Here is a 26013-nt window from a genome sequence, read left to right as displayed (position 1 = left end):
GCCAAGATGTTCTTAACGCGAGGGTCACGAGACAGGCAGCTTACCATAAAGTCAGCCATGTGCGCCAGACTCTTAACAGCCATCACTTCAGTATCCTGACCAACACGATGACTGAACATGCTGTCCTCCTCCTCCTCCTCCTCCTCCTCATCATCTACCCTGTCCTCTGGCCAGCCACGCTGAACCGAGAATATGACTGCATGTCATATCCTCAATTTGGCCGGAGAGTTGCTCCATGTCTTTATCCTCCTCCTCGTCATAGTCCTCCACTGCACGTTGTGATGAGACGAGGCTGGGCTGTGTGTTATCACCCACACCCACTACTGTTTCTTGCTCCAACTCATCGCGCTCCGCCTGCAATGCATCATGTTTGTTTTTGAGCAGAGACCATTTTAGAAGGCAGAGAAGCGGTATGGTGACGCTAATAATGTCGTCATCGCCGCTCACCATCTTGGTGGAGTCCTCAAAGTTTTGGAGGATGGTACATAGGTCGGACATCCATCTCCACTCCTCAGGTGTTATGTGTGGAGTTTGACCCATTTCCCGACGGCTTAGGTGATGCAGGTACTTAACAACTGCCCTCTTCTGCTCACATATCCTGACCAACATGTGCAGAGTTTAATTCCAACGCGTGGGGACATCACACACCAGTCTGTGAGCCGGAAGATGCAAATGGCGCTGTAAGCCGGCAAGGCCGGCTGAAGCAGTAGGTGACTTTCGAAAATGTGCAGACAGGTGGCGAACTTTTACCAGCAGATCAGACAGCTCTGGGTATGACTTTAGAAACCGCTGAACCACGAGGTTGAGCACATGGGCCACGCATGGAACATGTGTCAGCTGGCCTCGCCTCAAAGCCGCCACCAGGTTCCGGCTATTGTCACACACGACCTTTCCTGGCTTTAGGTTCAGAGGTGTGAGCCAGTGATCTGCCTGCTGTTTCAGAGCTGTCCCCACCTCTTCTGCATTGTGGGGTTTGTCACCTATGCAGATTAGCTTCAGCACAGCCTGTTGCCGCTTCGCCGAGGCAGTGCTGCAGTGCTTCCAGCTTGGGACTGGTGTGAAGGGTAAAGTGGATGAGGATGCGCAGGAGGAGGAGGAGGCTGAGGAGCATGACATTCCGGAGCTGTAGAGTGTAGGTGAAACCCTGACTGAGGTAGGGCCTGCAAACCTTGGTGTGGGAAGGACGTGTTCCGTCCCTTGCTCAGACTGAGTCCCAGCTTCCACAATATTAACCCAGTGTGCCGTCAACGAGATGTAGCGGCCTTGCCCACAAGCACTTGTCCACGTGTCTGTGGTTAGGTGGACTTTGGCTGAAACAGCATTGTTCAGGGCACGTGTGGTGTTTTGTGACACGTGGTTATGCAATGCGGGGACGGCACACCGGGAGAAATAGTGGAGGCTGGGGACCGAGTAACGTGGGTCAGCTGCCGCCATCAGGTCGCGGAATGCTTCTGTCTCCACCAGCCTAAAAGGCAACATTTCCAGTGCAAGCAGTCGCGAAATGTTAGCATTTAGAAGTGTGGCATGTGGGGCGTTGGCAGTGTATTTGCGCCTGCGTTCAAAGGTTTGCTGAATGGATAACTGAACGCTGCGCTGGGACAAGGACGTGCTTGATGATGGTGTTATATCTGCGTGGGCAACTGCAGGTGCAGGGCCGGAGGAGGCTTGTTTGCGGGCAGCATGGACAGGGGATTGGCTCGCATGCACAACAAGCGAAGACGCAGCAGTGACATCACCAAGCACTGCTCCTCGACTCTGTTGTACATCCCACAAAGTCAGGTGCTTGGCTGACATGTGCCTAATCATGCTGGTGGTGGTCAGGCTTCTAGTTTTGGTACCCCTGCTGATGCTGGCACAGCAGGTGTTGCAAATCGCCTTTTTAGAATCAACTGGAGCAACTTAAAAAACTGCCAGACTCGGGAAGACCTAACATTTGTACAGGCACCTTGTGTCGTGTTGTTGTTCCGGGGAACGGTTGCCTGACTTCTGCCTGGGGCCACCACCCTGCTTCTTACTGCCTGTTGGGATGCTACGCCTCCCTCCCCTTGTACACTGCTGTCCTCGCTCTGCATATCCTCCTGCCAGGTTGGGTCAGTTACTGGATCATCCACCACGTCGTCTTCCTCTTCCGCACCCTGCTCCTCCTCCTGACTTCCTGACAATTGTGTCTCATCATCGTCCACCCCTTGTTGAGATACAATACCAACTTCGTTAGAACGTGTCTGCTCAAATATTTGGGCATCTGTACATACAATCTTGTCATGACCCACTTGAACAGGAGCTGGCGAGAGGCCAGTATGTGTGAATGGAAATGTGAACAGCTCTTCCGAGTGTCCGTGGATGTGTACTCGGCCTGGTGGTAGGAAGGAGAATCAGGTTCTGAAATGTGCGGTGCAGTATCACGGCTACTGACACTTGACCGTGTGGAAGACAGAGTGTTTGTGGTGGTGCCAATATGACTGGAAGCATTATCCGCTATCCAACTAACAACCTGTTGACACTGGTCTTGGTTCAAGAGCGGTGTACTGCTGCGGTCCCCAAGAATTTGCGACAGGATGTGCTAGCGAGTAGATGTGGCCCTTTGTTGTGGCGAAATTAGAGCTTGCACATGACCTCGGTCTCTGCCTGCACCACCATCACGTCCACTTCCTTGTTCGTTGCCAACGCCCTTGCGCATTTTGTAATGCTGTGCTGATGTGTATTCACTAGACTTGTGCGTTATATCCAAGTTTGTGCAAAACGCACACAAGTGCACCTGAACGCGGCCACCAACAGGCACACACGTGCGGTTTTTAAATGCAAGCATGGACGCACTAAGAACCTAACAGGTCTCTATCCAGGGACAATGTGGAGCCTCCCAATTTTTGGCTGCCCTGCCAAAGGGCTATACTACAATAGTCCCACTTCCTTGCAATGGGCACTTCTGGTTTACAGGCCATCATGCACGTCTCTATCCAGGGACAATGTGGAGCCTCCCAATTATTGGCTGCCCTGCCAAAGGGCTATACTACAATAGACCCACTTCCTTACAATGGGCACTTCTGGCTTACAGGCCATCATGCACGTCTCTATCCAGGGACAACGTGGAGCCTCCCAATTTTTGGCTGCCCTGCCAAAGGGCTATACTACAATAGACCCACTTCCTTACAATGGGCACTTCAGGTTTACAGGCCCTCATGCACGTCTCTATCCAGGGACAATGTGGAGCCTCCCAATTTTTGGCTGCCCTGCCTAAGGGCTATACTACAATAGACCCACTTCCTTACAATGGGCACTTCAGGTTTACAGGCCCTCATGCACGTCTCTATTCAGGGACAATGTGGAGTCTCCCAATTTTTGGCTGCCCTGCCTAAGGGCTATACTACAATAGACCCACTTCCTTACAATGGGCACTTCAGGTTTACAGGCCCTCATGCACGTCTCTATCCAGGGACAATGTGGAGTCTCCCAATTTTTGGCTGCCCTGCCTAAGGGCTATACTACAATAGACCCACTTCCTTACAATGGGCACTTCAGGTTTACAGGCCCTCATGCACGTCTGTATGCAGGGGCATTGGTGAACCTCATAATTTTGGACTGCCCTGGCAAAGGAAAATACTACAAAGACTCACTTCCTCAAAATGGGCACATTAGACTCAAGAGGCCTTCATGTACGTCTCTTCTCAGGAACATCGGAGTGCCACACAATGTTTTCACGTAAAATCTTTCATGTAATCTCCAAAAGTAACATACACCAGCCCTATCTCACTATTGGGTATGTGCCCTTAACATTTCCGCCATGAAAATTCATTTTGATCTCATTTTTGAAGGTTTTCTGGTGAGTCCGTAAAAATGGCGTAAAACGCGGACAAAATTGTTCACAGCTGTGACTTTTGAGTGATAAATGCTTCAAGGGGTCTTCCCCATGCTGTTGCCATGTCATTTGAGCACTCTTCTGAGACTTTTGTGACATTTTTAGGGTTTCTACATGCTGCCGGGGGGTCATTTCATAAAAATACTCGGGTCTCCCATAGGATAACATTGGGCTCGGTGCTCGGGCCGAGTACACGAGTATCTTGGGATGCTCGGCCCGAGCCTCGAGCACCCGAGCTTTTTAGTACTCGCTCATCACTACTAAAGAGGTAACCAGAGGGTGAGGGGACCAAGGGGTGAAATGAGAAATGGATACAGATGAATTGGTTGTGTCTTACTGTGATCCGTGCGAGGCAGGCTGAACTAGAAGGCAGACGGTGGACCGCAGGCACAGGTGTCAGCGCAGATACCGGAAAGCTGCAGCATTCCAAGGAAAGCCGCCTGGAGAAGAAAGTGCTTTGCAGGTCTATCCCCTGAGATGCACTTGCCCTGATCATCCCACGATCCCGCAGCTGTGACACCTGGCTATCAGCAGTCACAGATTGTGCAGACAATGTGTGAAGTCAGTGCTGGCGGTGATGTCAACAAAGGGTACGGTGGCTGATGAGGCTCACAAACCTACGAGTTTCAAAGCTAATAAGGGCTTCTTCATCAGGGAGGCATACTCAGACTTCCCCACTACCTTTTATATATATTTTAAAAGCGGCTACTAGTACAGACATTGGTAGTCCTGCATGATTGTTTATTTTACCTCAGAACCAACATCTGAGCAATTAGTTACATCTTTCAATATAATACCTATGCTCAAAGAATTAGTTTAACATTATTTAACTAATAGTTTAATTTTAGTTATTGTATCAGTTAGGGGTTACACCTGGAAATACAATGTATTACTGAATATTGGTCGCGTTTACCTCTAGAAGGTTTGAGCGCAGAAGCTTCTATATTTGAATCTGTGTCCTTATACACCACTAACAGGAGTGTTTTTTCTGGGGGTTTTTTTCGCTGCTCTTTCCTTTATGAACTACAAAAGGGGCGCTGTTGCTTTTTTATTATTTAATAGTTTTTTATCATAACTTTATTTTATAAATAGGGATGAGTGAATGTGTTCGCCACTATTCTGTATTCGACTGATAATGGGTTATTCGAGGTATTCGCTATCCGACGGCTAATATGGTATTCGCTCTGATACTTTCATTTTCATTTCTGCCTTCCTGGCGCCTTTTTCCAGCCAATGAACACATCTAATGTTGCTTGACCTCACAGTAACGCCGCAGCCATCTTTGTTGTGGTGTTACTGTGATTGGCTTGCCCGCACGGTGTCATAGGGGCTATATAAGTCAGCGGCCATTATGGTCAATCGGTCTCTCCCTCTCTCTTTCTTACTCACCAATCATGGGCGTGGCGCTGCACGGCTGTCACACTGATAGATAGATGGATAGATAGATAATGAATAGGTAGATAATGGATAGATAAATAGATAATGGATAGATATATGGATAGATAGATAATGAATAGTGATGAGCGAGTACTAAAAAGCTCGGGTGCTCGAGGCTCGGGCCGAGCATCCCAAGATACTCGTGTACTCGGCCCGAGCACCGAGCCCAATGTTATCCTATGGGAGACCCGAGTATTTTTCTGAAATGACCCCCGGCAGCATGTAGAAACCCTAAAAATGTCACAAAAGTCTCAGAAGAGTGCTCAAATGACATGGCAACAGCATGGGGAAGACCCCTTGAAGCATTTATCACTCAAAAGTCACAGCTGTGAACAATTTTGTCCGCGTTTTACGCCTTTTACGGACTCACCAGAAAACCTTCCAAAATGACACCAAAATGAATTTTCATGGCGGAAATGTTAAGGGCACATACCCAATAGTGAGATAGAGCTGATGTATGTTACTTTTTGAGATTAATACATGAAAGATTTTACGTAAAACATTGTGTGGCACTCCGATGTCCAAAACACACGTTTTGTGCTTTTTACTAGCGATGTCGGTCATTTTTTTTTTCATTCTATCTCCCGTCGGTCGGTCTCGCTCTGTCGGTCTCTCTCTGTCTTGTCTGTCCCCCTCTCACAGTCTGTCGGTCATTCTCCCCCCTCTCTCTTACTTACCGTTCCCCGATCACTGCCACGGCGCTGCACAGCTGTTCACTAAACTCCGGTGGCTTTTCCTCTTTTGAAAAAGCCGGAGATTAAACAATCTCGTATTCCCTACTTTCCTGCTTTTCGGCGCCTATGATTGGTTGCAGTAAGACACCCCCCACGCTGAGTGACAGGTGTCTCACTGCACCCAAACACAGCAGCCGGTGTGTGTGTGTATACTGTGCAGTGAAATAAATAATTAAATAATTTAAAAAAACGACGTGCGGTCCCCCCAATTTTAATACCAGCCAGATAAAGCCATACGGCTGAAGGCTGGTATTCTCAGGATGGGGAGCTCCACGTTATGGGGAGCCCCCCACCCTAACAATATCAGTCAGCAGCCGCCCAGAATTGCCGCATACATTAGATGCGACAGTTCTGGGACTGTACCCGGCTCTTCCCGATTTACCCTAGTGCGTTGGCAAATCGGGGTAATAAGGAGTTAATGGCAGCCCATAGCTGCCACTAAATCCTAGATTAATCATGTCAGGCGTCTCCCCGAGATTCCTTCCATGATTAATCTGTAAATTACAGTTAAAAAACACACACACCCGAAAAATCCTTTATTACAAAATAAAAAACACTAACAAAGTCCCTCATCACCAATTTATTAACCCCGACAAACCCTCCATGTCCGGCGTAATCCACGGACCTCCAGCGTCGCGTCCAGCTGTGCTGCATGAAGGTGACAGGAGCTGCAGAATACACCGCCGCTCCGGTCAGCTTCACACAGCAACTGAGGTGAGTATAGCGATCAGCTGAGCTGTCACTGAGGTTACCTGGATCCAGCGTTGGATGCAGCGGTGGCCGCGGGTAACCTCAGTGACAGCTCAGCTGATCGCGCTACTCACCGCCGCTCCGGTCAGCTCCATGCAGCAATTGAGGTGAGTATAGCGATCAGCTGCTGTCACTGAGGTTAATCGCGGCACCGCTGGATCCAGCGGTGGCCGTGAGTTACCTGACTGACAGCAGCTGATCGCGCTACTCACCTCAGTTGCTGTGTGAAGCTGACCGGAGCGGCGGTACGCCGGACATGGAGGGTTTGTCGGGGTTAATAAATTGGTGATGAGGGACTTTGTTAGTGTTTTTTATTTCTAATAAAGGATTTTTCGGGTGTGTGTGTTTTTTAACTGTAATTTACAGATTAATCATGGAAGGAATCTCGGGGAGACGCCTGACATGATTAATCTAGGATTTAGTAACAGCTATGGGCTGCCATTAACTCCTTATTACCCCGATTTGCCAACACACTAGGGTAAATCGGGAAGAGCCGGGTACAGTCCCAGAACTGTCGCATCTAATGTATGCGGCAATTCTGGGCGGCTGCTGACTGATATTGTTAGGGTGGGGGGCTCCCCATAACGTGGAGCTCCCCATCCTGAGAATACCAGCCTTCAGCTGTATGGCTTTATCTGGCTGGTATTAAAATTGGGGGGACCGCACGCCGTTTTTTTTAATTATTTATTTATTTATTTTACTGCACAGTATAGACACGCCCACCGGCTGCTGTGATTGGGTGCAGTGAGACACCTGTCACTCAGCGTGGGGGCGTGTCTCACTGCAACCAATCATAGGCGCCTGTGGGCGTGGAAAGCATGGAATATAAGATGGCTGTGTGCAGAGCACAGCGCGCCCGCCAGTATAAAGGCTCGGTCACGCTGTGCAGGCCGGCCAATCACTGCAATTCCACAACTAACAGGGCTGTGGCATTGCAGTGGTCTGCCAGCCAATCCCTGCATGAGGGCTGGCTCTCAAAAGAGCGCCAACATGCAGGGATGAAGACCACGAGTACAGCACGAGTATCGCGAAATTACTCGGTACCCGCCGAGTTGCCCGAGTACAGTGATACTCGTGCGAGTACCGAGTAGTAACAAGCATACGCGCTCAACACTAATAATGAATAGATAGATAGATAATTGATAGATAGATAGATAGATAGATAATGGATATATAGATAGATAATGAATAGATAGATGGATGGATAGATAGAGGGATAGGTAGATAGATAGATGGATAGATAGAGGGATAGATAGATAATGAATAGATAGATGGATAGATAGATAATGGATAGATAGATAGATTGATAATGGATAGATAGAGGTATAGAGAGATAGATAGAGGGATAGATAAATGGATGGATAGATAGATAATGTATAGATAGATAATAGATAGATAGAGGGATAGAGAGATAGAGGGATAGATAGATAAATAGATGGATGGATAGATATATAATGTATAGATAGATAGATAATGGATAGATAGAGAGATAGAGAGATAGATAGATAGATAGATAGATAGAGGGATAGATAGAGGGATAGATGGATAGATAGATAGACAGATAATGGATAGATAGATGGATAGATGGATAGATAGATAGATAGATAGATAGATAGACAGGCAGACCGATGTCAAACACATATATAAACTCTGCAGGGTAATCAATACAGAGGAGGATAATTTTATATTACAGGGAGATTTATGTAAATTGGAGGATTGGGCTGAGAAGTGGCAATTGAAGTTTAATGTAGATAAATGTAAGGTCATGCACTTGGGTAGAGGAAATAACATTTATGATTATGTACTTAATTGTAGAACACTGGGTAAAACAGACACAGAAAAAGACTTGGGTGTATGGGTGGATGGTAAACTTCACTTTAGTGGACAGTGTCAGGCAGCTGCTGCCAGGGCTAATAAAATAATGGGATGTATTAAAAGAGGTATAAGTGTTCATGAAAAAAATATAGTTCTACCTCTGTACAAGTCACTAGTGCGACCACACTTAGAATACTGTGTACAATTCTGGTCACCGATATATAAGAAGGACATAGCTGAACTGGAGAGGGTGCAGAGAAGAGCCACCAAGATTATTAGAGGAATGGGTGGGCTGCAATACCAAGACAGGTTATTAAACTTGGGGTTATTTAGTCTGGAAAAACGAAGGCTTAGGGGAGATCTAATCACAATGTATAAATATATGAGGGGACAGTACAGAGACCTTTCCAAAGATCTTTTTACACCTAGGCCTGCGACTGGAACACGGGGGCATCCGCTACGTCTTGAGGAAAGAAGGTTTAATCATAATCACAGACGAGGATTCTTTACTGTACGAGCAGTGAGACTATGGAACTCTCTGCCGCATGATGTTGTAATGAGTGATTCACTACTAACATTTAAGCAGAGCCTGGATGCCTTTCTTGAAAAATTTAATATTACCAGTTATGTATATTAGATTTTATTGTATAGTATAGGGTATTGATCCAGGGAACTAGTCTGATTGCCGGATGTGGAGTCAGGAAGGAAATTTTTTCCCCATTGGAACTTGTTTGCCACATTGGGGTTTTTTTTGCCTTCCTCTGGATCAACATGTTAGGCTACGGGTTGAACTAGATGGACTTAGAGTCTCCCTTCAACCTTAAAAACTATGATACTATGATACTATGATAATGTCCCACCTCCCTGCATATTCTAAGCTGGCACTCTGTAGTGACTTTCATGTGGCACTAAAGGGTGCCTAGCCTTGTAATTAGCCAATCAAATAAATCATTGAAAAAAAAAGCGACGTGGGGTCCCCCCTATTTTTGATAGCCAGCTAGGGTAAAGCAGATGGCTGCAGCCTGTAGACCACAGCTGGCAGCTTTACCTTGGTTGGGGATCCAATTTGGAGGGGCCCCAGGCTCTTTTTTATAATTATTTATAAATAAATAATAAAAAAAAAATACGGTTCCCCCCAAATTGGTTCACCAGCCAAGGTAAAGTGGACAGCTGTGGTCTGGTATTCTCAGGGTGGGAAGGTCCATAGTTATTGGCCCTTCCCAGCCTAAAAATAGCAGGCTGTAGCTGCCCAAGTGGCGCATCCGTTAGATGCGCCAATCCTGGCGCTTCGCCCCAGCTCATCCCGTTGCCCTGATGCGGTGGCAAATGGGGTAATAAATGAGGTTGATACCAGAAGCGTAATGTTACCTGACATCAAGCCCAACAGTTGGTGATGTCAGGGCATCTATCAGATACCCGACATCACAAACTGTCAGTAATAAAAGTAGAAAAAAAAATAGATGACAAAAAAAATTATTTGAAAAAAAAACACTCCCCAAAACATTCCCTCTTTCACCAATTTATTGTAAAGAAAAAAAAATCTCCTGTAATACATTTTGAAAGTTCTACGACGACTCTGGACTTTACAGAATATGGGGGCACGCTCAGGGAACGTATCCTCCATTTTCTAGGAGTGCAAACCTTCCATGTGAGAAGTGTGGGTGCAAAGAATCTGCACCTACTCTCCCCGGGTCACAGCAGCGGTGTGCGTGCAGCCAGCGCAGCTCCACAGCTGTTCTCATAAAACACAGAAAGCTGAGCTTAGCTGACATCCGTGCTCTGCACATGCGCCCAGCATTCATTGTGAAGGAGGAGTGATGCGGGAGATCAACGCTGCAAAAATGTAAAAAGAGCGGGGGGATCACCGTGAGACACTGGGGGGATATGGGGGGGACTTAGCTGGACCTGGGGAGTAGTTTTCTGTTGCATGTGTCATGGCACATGCGACAGAAATCAGAGGATGAGGGTGAATGCGGGCGGTACATTAGTGTGCGTCCTGTCATCTTGGATGAATCGGCAGGGGGCAGAAACGCAGTGAGGCACCTTCTACAGGCTGTGCCCATACTGTTTCTGCCTTTTTCCATCCATTTCAGCCTCTTCCCCAGTCACCACAGCTCACCGATGGGTCCAACATAAAATTATTCTGGTTTCCCATAGACTTGCATTGGGGGCCGAATATTCGCAAATACTCGAATAGCTGCGAGGTATTCGTCGTATATTTGGCAAAGCGAATAATAGGGTATTCGATCATCCCTATTTATAAACCTTTTTACATTTTTTTGTCCACAATTTTTGTGCATTTTAATAACTCGCTTTGGTGCATGATACAAACTTTGATGCAAATTTTAACTAAAATTTTATTCTGAAATACACCAGTTTTTCTTTTTAACAAAACTTATTAATCTGCTTGACACTCATGAATCTATCTATATATATAATTGCCTTATTCTGTCTGTCTGTCTGTCTTGCTCCAAAATTGTGTCCTTACGGTGACACAAAGCTGATTGGCCACTGGGCTCGCCATGGCCCCGCCCCCCGCACGGATTGGCCACTTGCCTCGGCTCCGCCCCCCCCACGGATTGGTTGCTCGCCTCGGCCTGGCTTCACCCTCCGCATGGATTGGCCGCTCGCCCCGGCCCTCCGCACGCATCGCCAGACATAACCTTGCGATGCTGGGATCTTGACGGAGCCGGTGAATGCTGGTAACCATTATACACATCGGGTAACTAAGGTCCCTTAGTTACCCGATGTGTATCATAGTTACCAGTGTACACCGGCTCCCTCACGATCCCAGCAGCGCCAGACATAACCTTGCGATGCTGGGATCTTGACGGAGCCGGTGAACACTAATAACCATTATACACATCGGGTAACTAAGGTCCCTTAGTTACCCAATGTGTATCATAGTTACCAGCGTACACCGGCTCCCGGTACACATGTGCAGGGAGCCGGCATTATACTCCTCTCCCCCCAGGACTACTCCTCCTATTATAGTCCTCCTATTATACTCCTCTCTGAGTATAATAGGAGAACTATTATAGCATGGGGATGGAGCACAATGGGGTGCGCAGCATGGGGGATGGTGCACGATGGGGTGCGCAGCATGGGGGATGTAGCACGATGGGGGGTGCGCAGCATGGGGGATGTAGCATGATAGGGAGTGTGCAGCATAGGGGATAGAGCACGATGGGGAGTGCGCAGCGTGGAGGATGGAGCACGATGGGGGGTGCGCAGCATGGGGGATGGAGCATGATAGGGAGTGCGCAGCATGGGGGATGGAGCACGATGGGGGTGCGCAGCATCGGGGATGGAGCACGATGGGGAATGCGCAGCATAGGGGATGGAGCACGATGGGGGGTGGGCAGCATGGGGGATGGAGCACGATGGGGGGTGCGCAGCATGGGGGATAGAGCACGATGGGAGGTGGGCAGCATGGGGGATGGGGCACGATGGGGGGTGCGCAGCATGGGGGATGGAGCACGATGGGAGGTGCACACCTCCCCCCAACACACACGATGTGTATCATAGTTACCAGTGTACACCGGCTCCGTCACGATCCCAGCAGCGCCAGACATAACCTTACGATCCTGGGATCTTGACGGAGCCGGTGAACGCTGGTAACCATTATACACATCGGGTAACTAAAGGTCCCTTAGTTACCCGATGTGTATCATAGTTACCAGCGTACCCCGGCTCCCGGTACACATGTGCAGGGAGCCGGCATTATACTCCTCTCCCCCCAGGACTACTCCTCCTATTATAGTCCTCCTATTATACTCCTCTCTGAGTATAATAGGAGAACTATTATAGCATGGGGGATGGATCACGATGGGGTGCGCAGCATGGGGGATGGTGCACGATGGGGTGCGCAGCATGGGGGATGTAGCACGATGGGGGGTGTGCAGCATGGGGGATGTAGCACGATGGGGAGTGCGCAGCATGGGGGATGGAGCACGATGGGGAGTGCACAGCATGGGGGATGGGGCACGATGGGGGGTGCACATCATAGGGGATGGAGCACGATGGGAGGTGCACACCTCCCCCCAACACACACACACAACACACCACACACACACTGGGAACCACAAACACCGCCATACACAGACACCCACACACACAGACAACGCCGCACACACACAACACCCAACACACAAACACCGCGGCATACATAAATATACGCACATACCGCACAACACACACATTGCACAAAACATACCTCCCCCAAAACACACCACACCCACACAAACCGCGCAACACACACACACAACGCTACAGACACACAGCGCTCCACAAACAACGCAACACATGCAACACACAACACAGCTCTCACCCCCCGCCACTCCCAGACAACACCCAGAACATGTACAGCACCCTACACAAACACTTGGTAACTACAGACAACAACATCTATATATATATATAACAAAAATCATACATTAACTACACAATACGTAAATTCTAGAATACCCGATGCGTAGAATCGGGCCACCTTCTAGTATATATAAAATTGCCTTATTCTGTCTGTCTGTCTGTCTTGCTCCAAAGTTGTGTCCTTACAGTGACAACCGTCGGATTGGCCGCTGGGCTCGGCCTGGCCCCGCCCCCCCACGGATTGGCCGCTGGGCTCGGTCTGGCCCGCGCCCCCCTGCATGGATTGGCCGTTTGGCCAGGCCATGCCCCTCGACACTGTGCCGCTAGGCCACGCCCCCACACTATGCCGCTAGGCCATGCCCCACACTATGCCGCTAGGCCACGCCCCCACTATACCGCTAGGCCACGCCCCCACGATGCCCACTAGGCCACGCCCCCACGATGCCGCTAGGCCATGCCCCCCACACTATGCCGCTAGCCACGCCCCTCACCATGCCGCTAGCCACGCCCCCTCACTTTGCCGCTAGGCCACACCCCCTCACTGTCGCTAGGCCACGCCCCCTCACACTGTGCCGCTAGGCCACGCCCCCTCACACTGTGCCGCTAGGTCACGCCCCCTGACACTGTGCCGCTAGGCCACGCCCCTGACACCGCTGCTAGGCCACGCCCCCTCACGGGCCCGCTAGGTCACGCCCCCTCACAATCCCGCTAGGTCACGCCCCTCACACTTTGGCGCTAGGCCACGCCCCTCACACTATGGCGCTAGGCCACGCCCCTCACACTATGGCGCTAGGCCACGCCCTTACACGATGGCGCTAGGCCACACCCCCTCACACGATGGTGCTAGGCCACGCCCCTCACACTTTGCCGCTAGGCCACGCCCCCTCACTATGTTGCTAGGCCACGCCCCTCACACTGTGGTGCTAGGCCACGCCCACTCACACTATCCCGCTAGGCCACGCCCCTCACACTGACGCTAGGTCATGCCCCTCACACTATGATGCTAGGCCACGCCCCTCACACTATGGCACTAGGTCACGCCCCTCACACTATAGCGCTGGGTCACGCCCCTCACACTATGGCACTAGGCCATGCCCCCGCACTATGCCGCTAGGCCACGCCCCCACTACGCCACTAGGCCACACCCCCACTATGCCGCTAGGCCACACCCCCACTATGCTGCTAGGCCAAGCCCCTACTATGCCGCTAGGCCACACCACCCACTATGCCGCTAGGCCACGCCCCCCGCACACATTGGGCACCCGCACACGTTGGGCACCTGTACACCTCCCCCCAGGACAACTCCTCCCATTATACTCCTCCTATTATACTCCTCTCTGAGGGGTTTGCAGCATAGGGGATGGAGCACGATGGGGGGTGAAGCATGGGGGGGTGCCCAGAATGGGGGGATGAAACACGATGGGGGGTTCGCAGAATGGGGGATGGAGCACGATGGGGGGGTGCAGCATGGGGGATGGAGCACGATGGGGGTGCCCAGAATGGGAGGTTGAAACACGATGGGGTTGCGTAGCATGGGGGATGGAGCACGATGGGGGGTGCAGCATGGGGGATGGAGCACGATGGGGGGTGCACACCTCCCCCCAAAACACACACACCGCCACATACGCACCGCACAACACACCACACACACTGGGAACCACAAACACCCCCCTACACAGACACCCACACACACAGACAACGCCGCACACACAACACACAAACACTGCGGCACACACAAATATACGCACATACCGCGCAACACACACACATTGCACAAAACATACCTCCCCCCAAAACACGCACATAAACTGCGCAACACACACAGCAACACACACAGACAACACTGCAGACACATAGCGCTCCACAAACAACACAACACATACAACAAAACACACAAACAACACCGCTCTCACACACACCCCCACCCAGACAACACCCAGAACACATTTACAGCGCCCTACACAAACACTGGCAACTACACACAACATCTATATACAGTTAGGTCCAGAAATATTTGGACAGTGACACAAGTTTTGTTATTTTAGCTGTTTACAAAAACATGTTCAGAAATACAATTATATATATAATATGGGCTGAAAGTGCACACTCCCAGCTGCAATATGAGAGTTTTCACATCCAAATCGGAGAAAGGGTTTAGGAATCATAGCTCTGTAATGCATAGCCTCCTCTTTTTCAAGGGACCAAAAGTAATTGGACAAGGGACTCTAAGGGCTGCAATTAACTCTGAAGGCGTCTCCCTCGTTAACCTGTAATCAATGAAGTAGTTAAAAGGTCTGGGGTTGATTACAGGTGTGTGGTTTTGCATTTGGAAGCTGTTGCTGTGACCAGACAACATGCGGTCTAAGGAACTCTCAATTGAGGTGAAGCAGAACATCCTGAGGCTGGAAAAAAAGAAAAAATCCATCAGAGAGATAGCAGACATGCTTGGAGTAGCAAAATCAACAGTCGGGTACATTGTGAGAAAAAAGGAATTGACTGGTGAGCTTGGGAACTCAAAAAGGCCTGGGCGTCCATGGATGACAACAGTGGTGGATGATCGCCGCATACTTTCTTTGGTGAAGAAGAACCCGTTCACAACATCAACTGAAGTCCAGAACACTCTCAGTGAAGTAGGTGTATCTGTCTCTAAGTCAACAGTAAAGAGAAGACTCCATGAAAGTAAATACAAAGGGTTCACATCTAGATGCAAACCATTCATCAATTCCAAAAATAGACAGGCCAGAGTTAAATTTGCTGAAAAACACCTCATGAAGCCAGCTCAGTTCTGGAAAAGTATTCTATGGACAGATGAGACCAAGATCAACCTGTACCAGAATGATGGGAAGAAAAAAGTTTGGAAAAGAAAGGGAACGGCACATGATCCAAGGCACACCACATCCTCTGTAAAACATGGTGGAGGCAACGTGATGGCATGGGCATGCATGGCTTTCAATGGCACTGGGTCACTTGTGTTTATTGATGACATAACAGCAGACAAGAGTAGCTGGATGAATTCTGAAGTGTACCGGGATATACTTTCAGCCCAGATTCAGCCAAATGCCGCAAAGTTGATCGGACGGCGCTTCATAGTACAGATGGACAATGACCCCAAGCATACAGCCAAAGCTACCCAGGAGTTCATGAGTGCAAAAAAGTGGAACATTCTGCAATGGCCAAGTCAATCACCAGATCTTAACCCAATTGAGCATGCATTTTACTTGCTCAAATCCAGGCTTAAGACGGAAAGACCCACAAACAAGCAAGACCTGAAGGCTGCGGCTGTAAAGGCCTGGCAAAGCATTAAGAAGGAGGAAACCCAGCATTTGGTGATGTCCATGGGTTCCAGACTTAAGGCAGTGATTGCCTCCAAAGGATTCGCAACAAAATATTGAAAATAAAAATATTTTTTTTGTGTTTGGTTTATTTGTCCAATTACTTTTGACCTCCTAAAATGTGGAGTGTTTGTAAAGAAATGTGTACAATTCCTACAATTTCTATCAGATATTTTTGTTCAAACCTTCAAATTAAACGTTACAATCTGCACTTGAAATCTGTTGTAGAGATTTCATTTCAAATCCAATGTGGTGGCATGCAGAGCCCAACTCGCGAAAATTGTGTCACTGTCCAAATATTTCTGGACCTAACTGTATATATATATATATATATATATATATATATAACAAAAATCATACAATAACTACACAATAAATTCTAGAATACCCGATGCGTTAGAATCGGGCCACCTTCTAGTATATATATAAAGATAAAACTGTATTATGTCTCTTTCACGTTTCTAGCACATGTGGCAGATTTTTTTTTCACAGATACCGCACATATCCATTATAGTCTATGGTGATCTTTACATGTCTGTGTTTTTACATAGACCATGTATCTCTGCAGAACACACGGACAGTTATCTGGGTTTTTTTTCCGGCAACACAGAGGTCAAAGGCCATTACAAGTCTATGAGTACATGAAAAATGTGGAGCAAATGGATGAGACCTGCGTCATGTACTCGTTTAATATTGTAAAGTATTGGAGAAGTTTCGTAATTTTTTAGTCATCCATGAAAACAATAATGAAAACTGATTAATTTTTTTCACGTATGTGTTTTACATAGACGTATGAAGGAGGCCTTAGACGGTGTAAACTAGGAATGTTTCAGAAAAATACCCCATATTCTGCAGAATGCAAACTGAGAGGAAAGCGCACATGCCAGGAGAAAGGGGAAAAATGTTACATACATCAACCATGGGAAAGAAATGGGTGTACCAGGTAAGTGAGAAACAACACTAGGAGTCGATACCAAACTATATATATAATAGTGTCTAAAAATAAATTAATTAATGAAGATAGCAGCATGTAACTTAGTGCAGTTATTAAAGGAAGTACATCCATGCTATTTTTTTCCCTAAACCTTTCTAAATATACATGTACTGTTGTGTAGATGTGTTAATATACTCAGCAATCGCCATCTTCTCCCCTTTCCAGCACTGCTTAAGTCTTCTTCTTAATCACAAGACTGAAGTTCTGACTTGCCAGACCACACTGGATTTTTTTTATGAGTGAGAACTCATTTTTACAATGTAAGCCTATGGAGCTTCGTTGTAGGGAATACACAACTTCATGGGAATGCTTCTTTAAAGAGGATCAACCACCAGGATTTTCATATATAAACTAAATCCAGTGCTATACTGGCGCTGATTCTATACATACCTTTAGTTGTAAGATCGGATATCTACTTTCTGAAATATAGGCAATTAAAGTTTGTGAAATTCACTGCTATTTGATTAATAGCAGCTACAGAATATCTAATAAGTGGGATTTGATAATTCCCGCCCCTTCTGCCTGCCTGCTCTTTTTTTCCTGTTCTTCCTCCCTCCCTCCTCCCCCTGTAATAACACAGACAGGAAGAGAAAGGACAATCAGGCAGACAGGGGCGGGAATAACTAGCAAAACCTGACCCACCTATTAAATATTCTGTAGTTGCTATGAAGCAAATACCAGTGCATTCCACAAATTTTACTTGCCTATATTTCAGAAAGTATACATCCGACCTCACAACTAAAGGTATGTATAGAATCAGCATGCTAGCACCAGTATAGCACTGGCTTTACTTTAATATAAAAATCCTGGTGATGTGTCCTCTTTAAACTCAAGGTAAGCATTAACATATGAAATCAAAGGTGTCCATAGCCTTTACATTAATAATGTTTGCGTATCCAATGCAGCACAAAAAAATTCAGAAGCATGGACTGTGTAAGGCATTATAGAGAAGGAATATCAATGCATAACATTGGACAGTCTATAAACCACTGTAGTGGCGGACACAAACAGAACAGGGTCCCCGTGCAAGAACATTATATAGGCTATTTGTTGTCCAAAACCTCATCATATTCACAATTCCAGTAGCCTTGGAGGTGGTAGTAGCCCCCCTGACCTATTGGGCTCCTGAGTGGATGCGCACGTTACGTCGATGATATGTCTGCCCCTTGACCACTGTGTATCAGCCCACTCATATGGTATATTTTTCTGGTTATGTGGCTTGCTCTTAATTGAAAGCTGTTTTTAAACATAAGCATATTTTTCTAATATTTTAAAGTTGCATTTTTTAAAAGACAATATCTTACCACTTTATAGTAATCTTGTAGATGTTTTTACTGCACGCACACGTGCGTCTTGCCGTGACGCTTTACCCCTAAAGGGCAGAAATTTGGCACCTGCACCATTTTTTCTTTCTTGTATCGGTTCATCACTGAGCAAGTGTTTGTCTTCTCCCTGTCAAAATATACTGTTCCTCTCTACAAAGCTTCATATTTATACACAAAATCATCTCTCAGATTTTCTACAGAACAGCAGTCTTAAGTGAAAATAACTGTCTCATTTCATGTTAATTACTTTTTCTAAGTTAAATTTATTTTGAGAGTATGTGTTCTTTGTAGGTATCACCCTGTGGTCTTACGTCTTAATATGCCATCTGGATGAGTACCTTCCCATTAGTCAAAAGTAACTATGTGTTAGTATTTGCATTTATATTGCATTTAGGTGTAATGCATCTCATAGCACAGAAATGGCAGTTGATAATATGCTTGCTGTTCCCCCCGCATATTACACTTTTGAAGGAACTGCTTTATTCTTAATCAAAGGATTTGCCAGAAAAGCTGCCTCCGCCAGCAGAATTCTAGTGGAATAAATGTAAAGTTATATGAAGTATTATGTAATTACATGTAGAAAATTACATCTTCCAAACAAACTGCATTATTAGCAACGGCCCATTGATCAGGACTCCTCTGTTCTCAGTGCTGTGATGATTCTAATCATTGGGTACACTCTATGTGTCCAAATGCTTTAAGATTCACATCTCTCAATTAATTTATTCTAAATGCTAAATTATTCTTTCCTAAAGAAGATCTGTGAAGACAATTGAAGTTCTTATTGTTTCTATTATAAGTGGCACCCATGTAGTTATAACAATGAGCATCACATACCATATTCCCAATGATGCAGGGAGACATTATTTTCCAAATTAAATCCATTGTAATCTGTCCGTGTGCTCTCTATATACATCGTGTATGACCACATATGGAAAGCACACCTATAGCCAATGTGCCGCAGACATAGCCGATTTTCCACGTGAACAGGTATCATTTACTTCTTTGATCCATTTTACAGACCAGAATAATGCAAGTAATGTAAAGGAGACTTCCATACCTGTCCGCAATGTGGATGAAACCATGGAGCTGCACACAGAGGCGGTCACGTTCACAGTTTGCAGTCACGACAGGCTTGATTTCCAATATAGAAAAAAACAAGATAGCCAGCACTAAATGTGCACTACTGCACTAAAAATTCCAAACTGTACTCATTATTAAAATTTAAGATTTTAAGCAAAATAATTGCAATTTCTTGAGCCACCCTGCCACGTCACGGCAAATCTCTTTGGGGCGGTCCTATTCTATTACTAATTATTTTTATTTAAATGTGCCATACTGCCTCACATATGAAAAAAGTAGAACTGTTCTTAGCAGCACTTACCTGGTGCTTTTCAATCCCGTACCCATGACAGAATCATGGCTGTGGGCGGGACAGGCCCATAAATAGCCTGTGGACAGGGCTTGATGACTGAATGTGAACAGCCACCTATTGCCAAAATCAAGACAGGTGGAATACAGCCCAAATTTGGGTGCACGGCAAGGTGGGAGTCAGCCACTGACCAATTCAATGAAGAAAAAACAAGATAGCCAGCACTGCATGTGCACTACAGCACTAAAAATCCCAAACTGTACTTATTATTATAATTTGAGCTTTTTGGCAAAAAATTGCAATTTTCTTGAGCTACCCCGTCACGTCACGGCAAATCTCTTTGGGGCAGTCCTACTCTAAATTATTTTGATTTAAATGCGTCATACGGCCTCACATATGAAAAAAGTAGAACTGTTCTTAGTAGCACTTTTTTCATATGTGAGGCCATATGACACATTTTATATGAAATAATTTAGAGTAGGACTGCCCCAAAGAGATTTGCCATGATAGGATAAAAAGGAGGTCACAGGTGAGATACTCAGAATTACTGTCAAAACAGGGGTACAGAAACTATAGAGTGGTAATCACCAGTGGATAATATGTCAATATGTGAAAATATCATAAATAATCAAGGCAGTTGCCGATATAATGCAAAATTATGATATACTAGCTATATGTATAAGTGGTGTATAGTATAGTGTCATCAGATTAGCCTCACTGCAAGAGACATGTGAATCAATACAGACATAATTAAAGGTCCGTAGAACCCATAGGTCTATGCACAACAGTAATGGCCATGTGCTTTGTTTGATAGTTTTAGCCAAAAAGAGTGTCACTCTGCAGTATTTACTATGTTTGTACAAGTTTTGTAAATGAATGCAGTAAATTCTGCAGATTTGATGCAGAAAATAATTTGCAGCATGTCAATTCTTTCAGCGTCTTTGCCTGAGTTTGTCACCATTGAAATAAATAAAAAAAATCCATCAAAAAATCTATGAAAAAAGTATCAAAAACATACATTTTTGAGTTGCATGTCTTCTGTCAAGAGGTGTAGAACATTCTGCAACCAAATACTTAACGTGCCATAAAGAGCTTTTGAAAGGAAAGATGTAAACATAAAAAGAAATGCATGATTGCACTTTGGGGGTCATGGGAGGTCTATCAACTTCCCTTTAATTAAAGGTCATCATGATTGTTGTGCATAAAAAAAACTTTTAGCCAAGAAATAAACTTGCAAGAAAAGCATAAAGAATATAAGTTTGCTACAAAAAGGAAATGTAGGTTCAAAGGAAGAATCTAATAAAAAACAGCTTATCTTTGCACATTACTATTAATACCTGCATGTCTGCTCAACGTAATGTTGAAGAAACAGATTATGAAAGTGATATAATATGCAGGTGTAATTACATTTTATGTCAATCTAAATACGCAAAATAATCCCTTTCCTGTATTTAATTAAAATCAACAAAGCAGAAAAATAATATATCATCTGTATATGAGATACAATGTTTATACATTGCTCCTCATCGCTCTGCTCTTCACAATCGGATTTACATTTTCTGATGTAAATCTTCCACTCCATTAAAAACAGAGAAGAATTAGGGATTTATAAATATAAAAAAAACACAAAATATTACACATATATGATAGTGTATGCATTTTCTATATCTACATTAATCATGCTTTCTGGATTAGTAAAGTCCATGTAAACTTAATAAGCTTTTACAGTGTAAACACAATTTTCATTCAACGAAGGCTGAAAGATCTAATTCATCTTCATTAGGTCAAAAATTAAATAAGGCCATTTAGTCTCATATGTTTGTGCTGAGACTAGGAATTCTGTAACCTTTCCATAGTTATTTAGGAACGGCATTACTGCTATATGTCACCATCTAGAATGTATTGCGTTAAAGGAAATATTTGAGATGCAGGTGGGTTAGACAGTTGCAATGAAACATATAGTAAGTGAACCACTTGAGTCTGTAAATGGAGTACATGTGTTCATGTTATTGACTCATAGAAACAAAAAAATTCCACATTTCTTAATATAATTTTCTTGATATATTTAAACAGAGCAAAATTACCATACGACTGCAAAGTGCCGAAGAAGGGCAGTCGTGGGCGAGGGCTATGGACTTCAACCCACCTCAGCACAGTACAGACACAGAGGGCGGAGTGGTGTAGATGGAAAGTGGTGTGGAGGTGATACCTTTCAGCTGCCGTTCTTCTGGGTTCTGTTCACTTCTACGGGCCTTGTGCCCTCCTCAGTCGGGATTAAGCAGACACCCGGTAATACTTGCATAACTTTACTTAGCAACTTGCCGGCAGACAATTTAAATTTCTTTACAGCAGACTTGTCATCATCAACTTCTGTATCCGGCTCGGCTCTGCAGGTACGGCCGTAATAGGGCAACTTATCCTGCAGTTTTGGACCCACTCATTCACCATGACAGCGGTTCTTGTGGCCTGACACTCTGGACGGACAGACACTCTTGCTCTTTCACCGCAACTGCGTTCCCTGAAGTACTAGCAGGTGCCAGCCTAAAGTAGAAGCTAACCAATTTCTCTTTTACGTCTCCATGACCCACTGCACTTATACTCCTCTGTAGTTAAGCCCCCTTGAGGTATCTTTGCTTCTCTCTCTTTCTTTTGCTTTCTATCTTGTTTCTATTCTACTGCTGTCACCTCCACCCAATGCACTCCCCTTAGTTTCTTCTGACCCTCCTGGACCTCTCTTTTTTGTTCTTTCCACTACAACAGCATTTCCCTATGTGCCCTGGCCTGCACAACTCCTGCTTTATATCCCCTCTTATCCTGGGGACCGTCCCTCCCTAATTAACTTCTGCTACCCTGTCATCTCCTAGTCCATCTATTCTCTGAGAGGGACTCGAGACCTATGACCTCTGGAGGCAGCCGGCCGTATTACAGGAGGAATATACATTAGTGCAAGGCAGTTTATACAAATACAACACATTGTAACCCCATCAATCTCCAGCAGAGAAGTGGGGGCGGTAGGGCACTGGTCACAAGACAATATTTAATTTGTCATTGTAGTGCGTAATATATATATATATTGAACTGCTCAGATCCGGGGTTGCTGTGGCACAAGGGTCTCCGGACCCGGGGGCTTGCGGTCACTTCAAATGTAAGGGGATATTTACAGGCGATGAATGTTCGTGACGCCACCTGCGGGTTGCAGTAAAGGGGAGTATCACCGCTGCCGAAGGGTGTACCGGGGCAGATGGTGTGGGGAAGCCAGGTATCAGTCCCTCCTCAGGTAGGGAAGGCCCCAGATAGTGGGGATTTGGTGAATGGGTGGCTTGGCCTTGGAAAGCATGGTGCAGGGGTCAGATTACTCACTGTGGTAGTCGTGGTGCTGGATCAGGTGTAATGAGCAGACACTCACACAGATGGTAAACCAAAGTCTCTAGGCACTGCAGTCTCTATGGGGTGAGCCCGTTCAGGTCCCGCTCCCACCAGTGTCACATGGTAAGTCTGGAGCCCTGCCTCCGTGCACAAATTGTCTGGCAGTTGTGACCCCTTGGCTTGAAGCTTTCAGGGCCCCACTACCCGTGTGTATGGCGGCTGTGCTCTTGGTGTCTGGCACTTGAGATTTCAGTGGGTTGTGTATTTTTGGAGAACCCTATCCCCCGCATTGTGCTGACACCTCCAATCTCTGTGTCTCTCGCTATCGCTCTGTCTGTCTCTCTGTTTCTCTTTCTCTGTGTCTCTCTCTGTTTCTCTGTCTGTCTCTGTCTAACTCTCTATCCATCTCTCTCTGTCTCTCTGTCTATCTCTCTGTCTGTCTCTCTCTCTCTGTCTCTCTCTTTGTCACTCTCTCTATCAGTCTCTCTCTCTCTGTTTGTCTGCCTCTGTCGCCATCTTTCTGTCTGTCTCTCTCTGTCTCTCTCTAGCTGTCTCTCCACTGAAATCATATTCCCTCACACAGAAGCTTCTTATACTAAGAATGTCCTTTGTTGCCTATAGCAAGTGATCAGAGGTGCTATTAATGACTAGAGATGAGCCACCCCCCTAGTGTTCGAGTTCAGTTCGGTTCGTCGAACGGCGGCTCAGTTCGAAGAACGTTCAACCCCCAATGAAAACAATGGGAGGCAAACACAAACACATACAAACACATAGAAAACACCTTCTAAGGTGTCCAAAAGGTGACAAACAACTCAAAAGACACCACAAACACATGGAAAAGTGACAAGTACATATACTCATGTGAAAACAAAAGAGCTGGACGAATTAAAGGAGGAGGAGACACAGATATAGACATGTCATGCCCTTCTAAAATCATGTAAAAAACAGCAAGGGGACTCCAACCAGAGACTCCCTTTTTTCCAAAAATTGGGCCACATACACCAATTAAGTGGCATCAGTTGTCCCCCAGTTGCCAACTTGACATGTTAATTAGTGTGAAGCACAATCCAAATCCATAAGCATTTACTCTTCCCAGGATGACACAGGGGTAGAAAAGTCCTTGCAGATCCATGACTTGTTCATCTTGATGAACGTTAGTCTGTCCACATTGTCAGTGGACAGACACGTGCGCTTATCTGTCAGCACACACCCAGCAGCACTGAAGACATGTTCCGAGAGAATGCTCGCTGTGGGACACGACAAGATCTCCAAGGCATAAGTGGAGAGCTCCGGCCATTTTTCCAGATTGGAAGCCCAAAATGAGCAAGGCTCCAGTTACAGAGTGATGGCATCGATATTCATTTGCAGATACTCCTGTATCATCCTCTCCAGGAGTTGACTATGTATCAGACTTCTTGTGCCTTGTGGCCTTGCAAAGGATGGTCTAAAAAAATTATTGAAACGATTCCATAAAATTGCTGTTACCACCAGATACGGTGTTGCTGTATGGTTTGACTGATGATGACTCAATAGTCCCATGGTTGCTAAGTTAGAACTGTGAGATTCACTCTGTGCACCACTGGTGTTTAGTGGAAAAGCCGAGCTAAGATTTCATAACAGCTTCTGCTGATACTCCTGCATACGTGCGTCCCTTTCTATGGCTGGAATTATTTCGGCAAATTTTGATTTGTAACGGGGATCTAAGAGTGTGGCAACACAGTAATCAGCATTACTTCTAATTCGGACAATCCGAGGGTCATGTTGTAGGTAGTGCAGCAAGAAGGCGCTCATGTGTCTTGCGCATCCAGGAGGACCAAGTCCTTGCTGCGTTGGTGGCGGCAAGGTGATAACCATGCTTCCTTCCTCTGACCTCTCCCCTCAACCTTCGAACAACCGAAATGTGATCAAGGTCTCCCTCATCTGCTGAGTCTTCCACGCCCATCACCAGATCGTCCTCCATTTCTTCCTGGGCTCCTGCACCTTCCGCAACAGTTTGGCTGCTACCATGTGCCCTTGTTAATCCCTCTCCCCCACCGTTCCATGCCTGCTACTTGGTAATGCTGACTGTCTGGACCTTGTAGATCTTGTTATCTTTTCCACATATGAATCCTCCTGTACTTCCTCCCCTTCCTCTTGTCCCACCACCTGACTCCGAATACTGTCTTGAGTGTGCTCCAGCATGTAAATGACTGGAATTGTCATGCTGATAATTGGCATTGTGAGCGCTAAACATCTTCGTTGCCATGTCGAAACTGTGCAGAAGGGTGCATAGGTCCTTGATCTGAGACCACTCCAGCAGCATGATCTGCCCCACTTCTGCATCTCGTTAGCCCAGGCTATACGTCATAACGTATTGCACCAGTGCTCGGCGGTGCTGCCACAGTCGCCGTAACATGTGGAGAGCCGAATTCCAGCGTGTCGACACATCGCATTTGAGGCAATGAACCGGCAGGCCGAAAGACTTCTGGAGCGATGCAAGTCGGTCAGCTGCGCAGTGTGAACGGCGGAAGTGAGCACATAGTGACCGTGCCTTGTGCAGAAGCCCATCTAGGCCAGGAAAGTGGGTTAAAAATTGATGGACAACATGGTTCAACACGTGATCCATACAAGGCACGTGCGTCACCTTGCCTCAGCAAAGGGCCGCACCCAGGTTTGCAGCATTAT

General features: G+C 46.3%; 1 protein-coding gene across 1 annotated transcript in view; it reads right to left on the bottom strand.

The window, feature by feature from the left end:
* Positions 1–19068: 19068 nt before the first annotated feature.
* LOC142251834 (uncharacterized) overlaps positions 19069–26013 on the bottom strand; it is a 132392-nt gene continuing 125447 nt past the window's right edge. Inside the window, exon 6 of the mRNA XM_075324881.1 lies at positions 19069–19141. Within this exon, the coding sequence (XP_075180996.1) occupies positions 19069–19141 (73 nt within the window). The remainder of the gene's footprint in view (positions 19142–26013) is intronic.

The sequence above is a fragment of the Anomaloglossus baeobatrachus genome, chromosome 9, assembly GCF_048569485.1.
Source record: "Anomaloglossus baeobatrachus isolate aAnoBae1 chromosome 9, aAnoBae1.hap1, whole genome shotgun sequence".
In the NCBI taxonomy this organism is placed as follows: domain Eukaryota; kingdom Metazoa; phylum Chordata; class Amphibia; order Anura; family Aromobatidae; genus Anomaloglossus; species Anomaloglossus baeobatrachus.
Note: the sequence above shows the minus strand (reverse complement) of the source record. Positions and strands in the feature narration are given on the sequence as shown.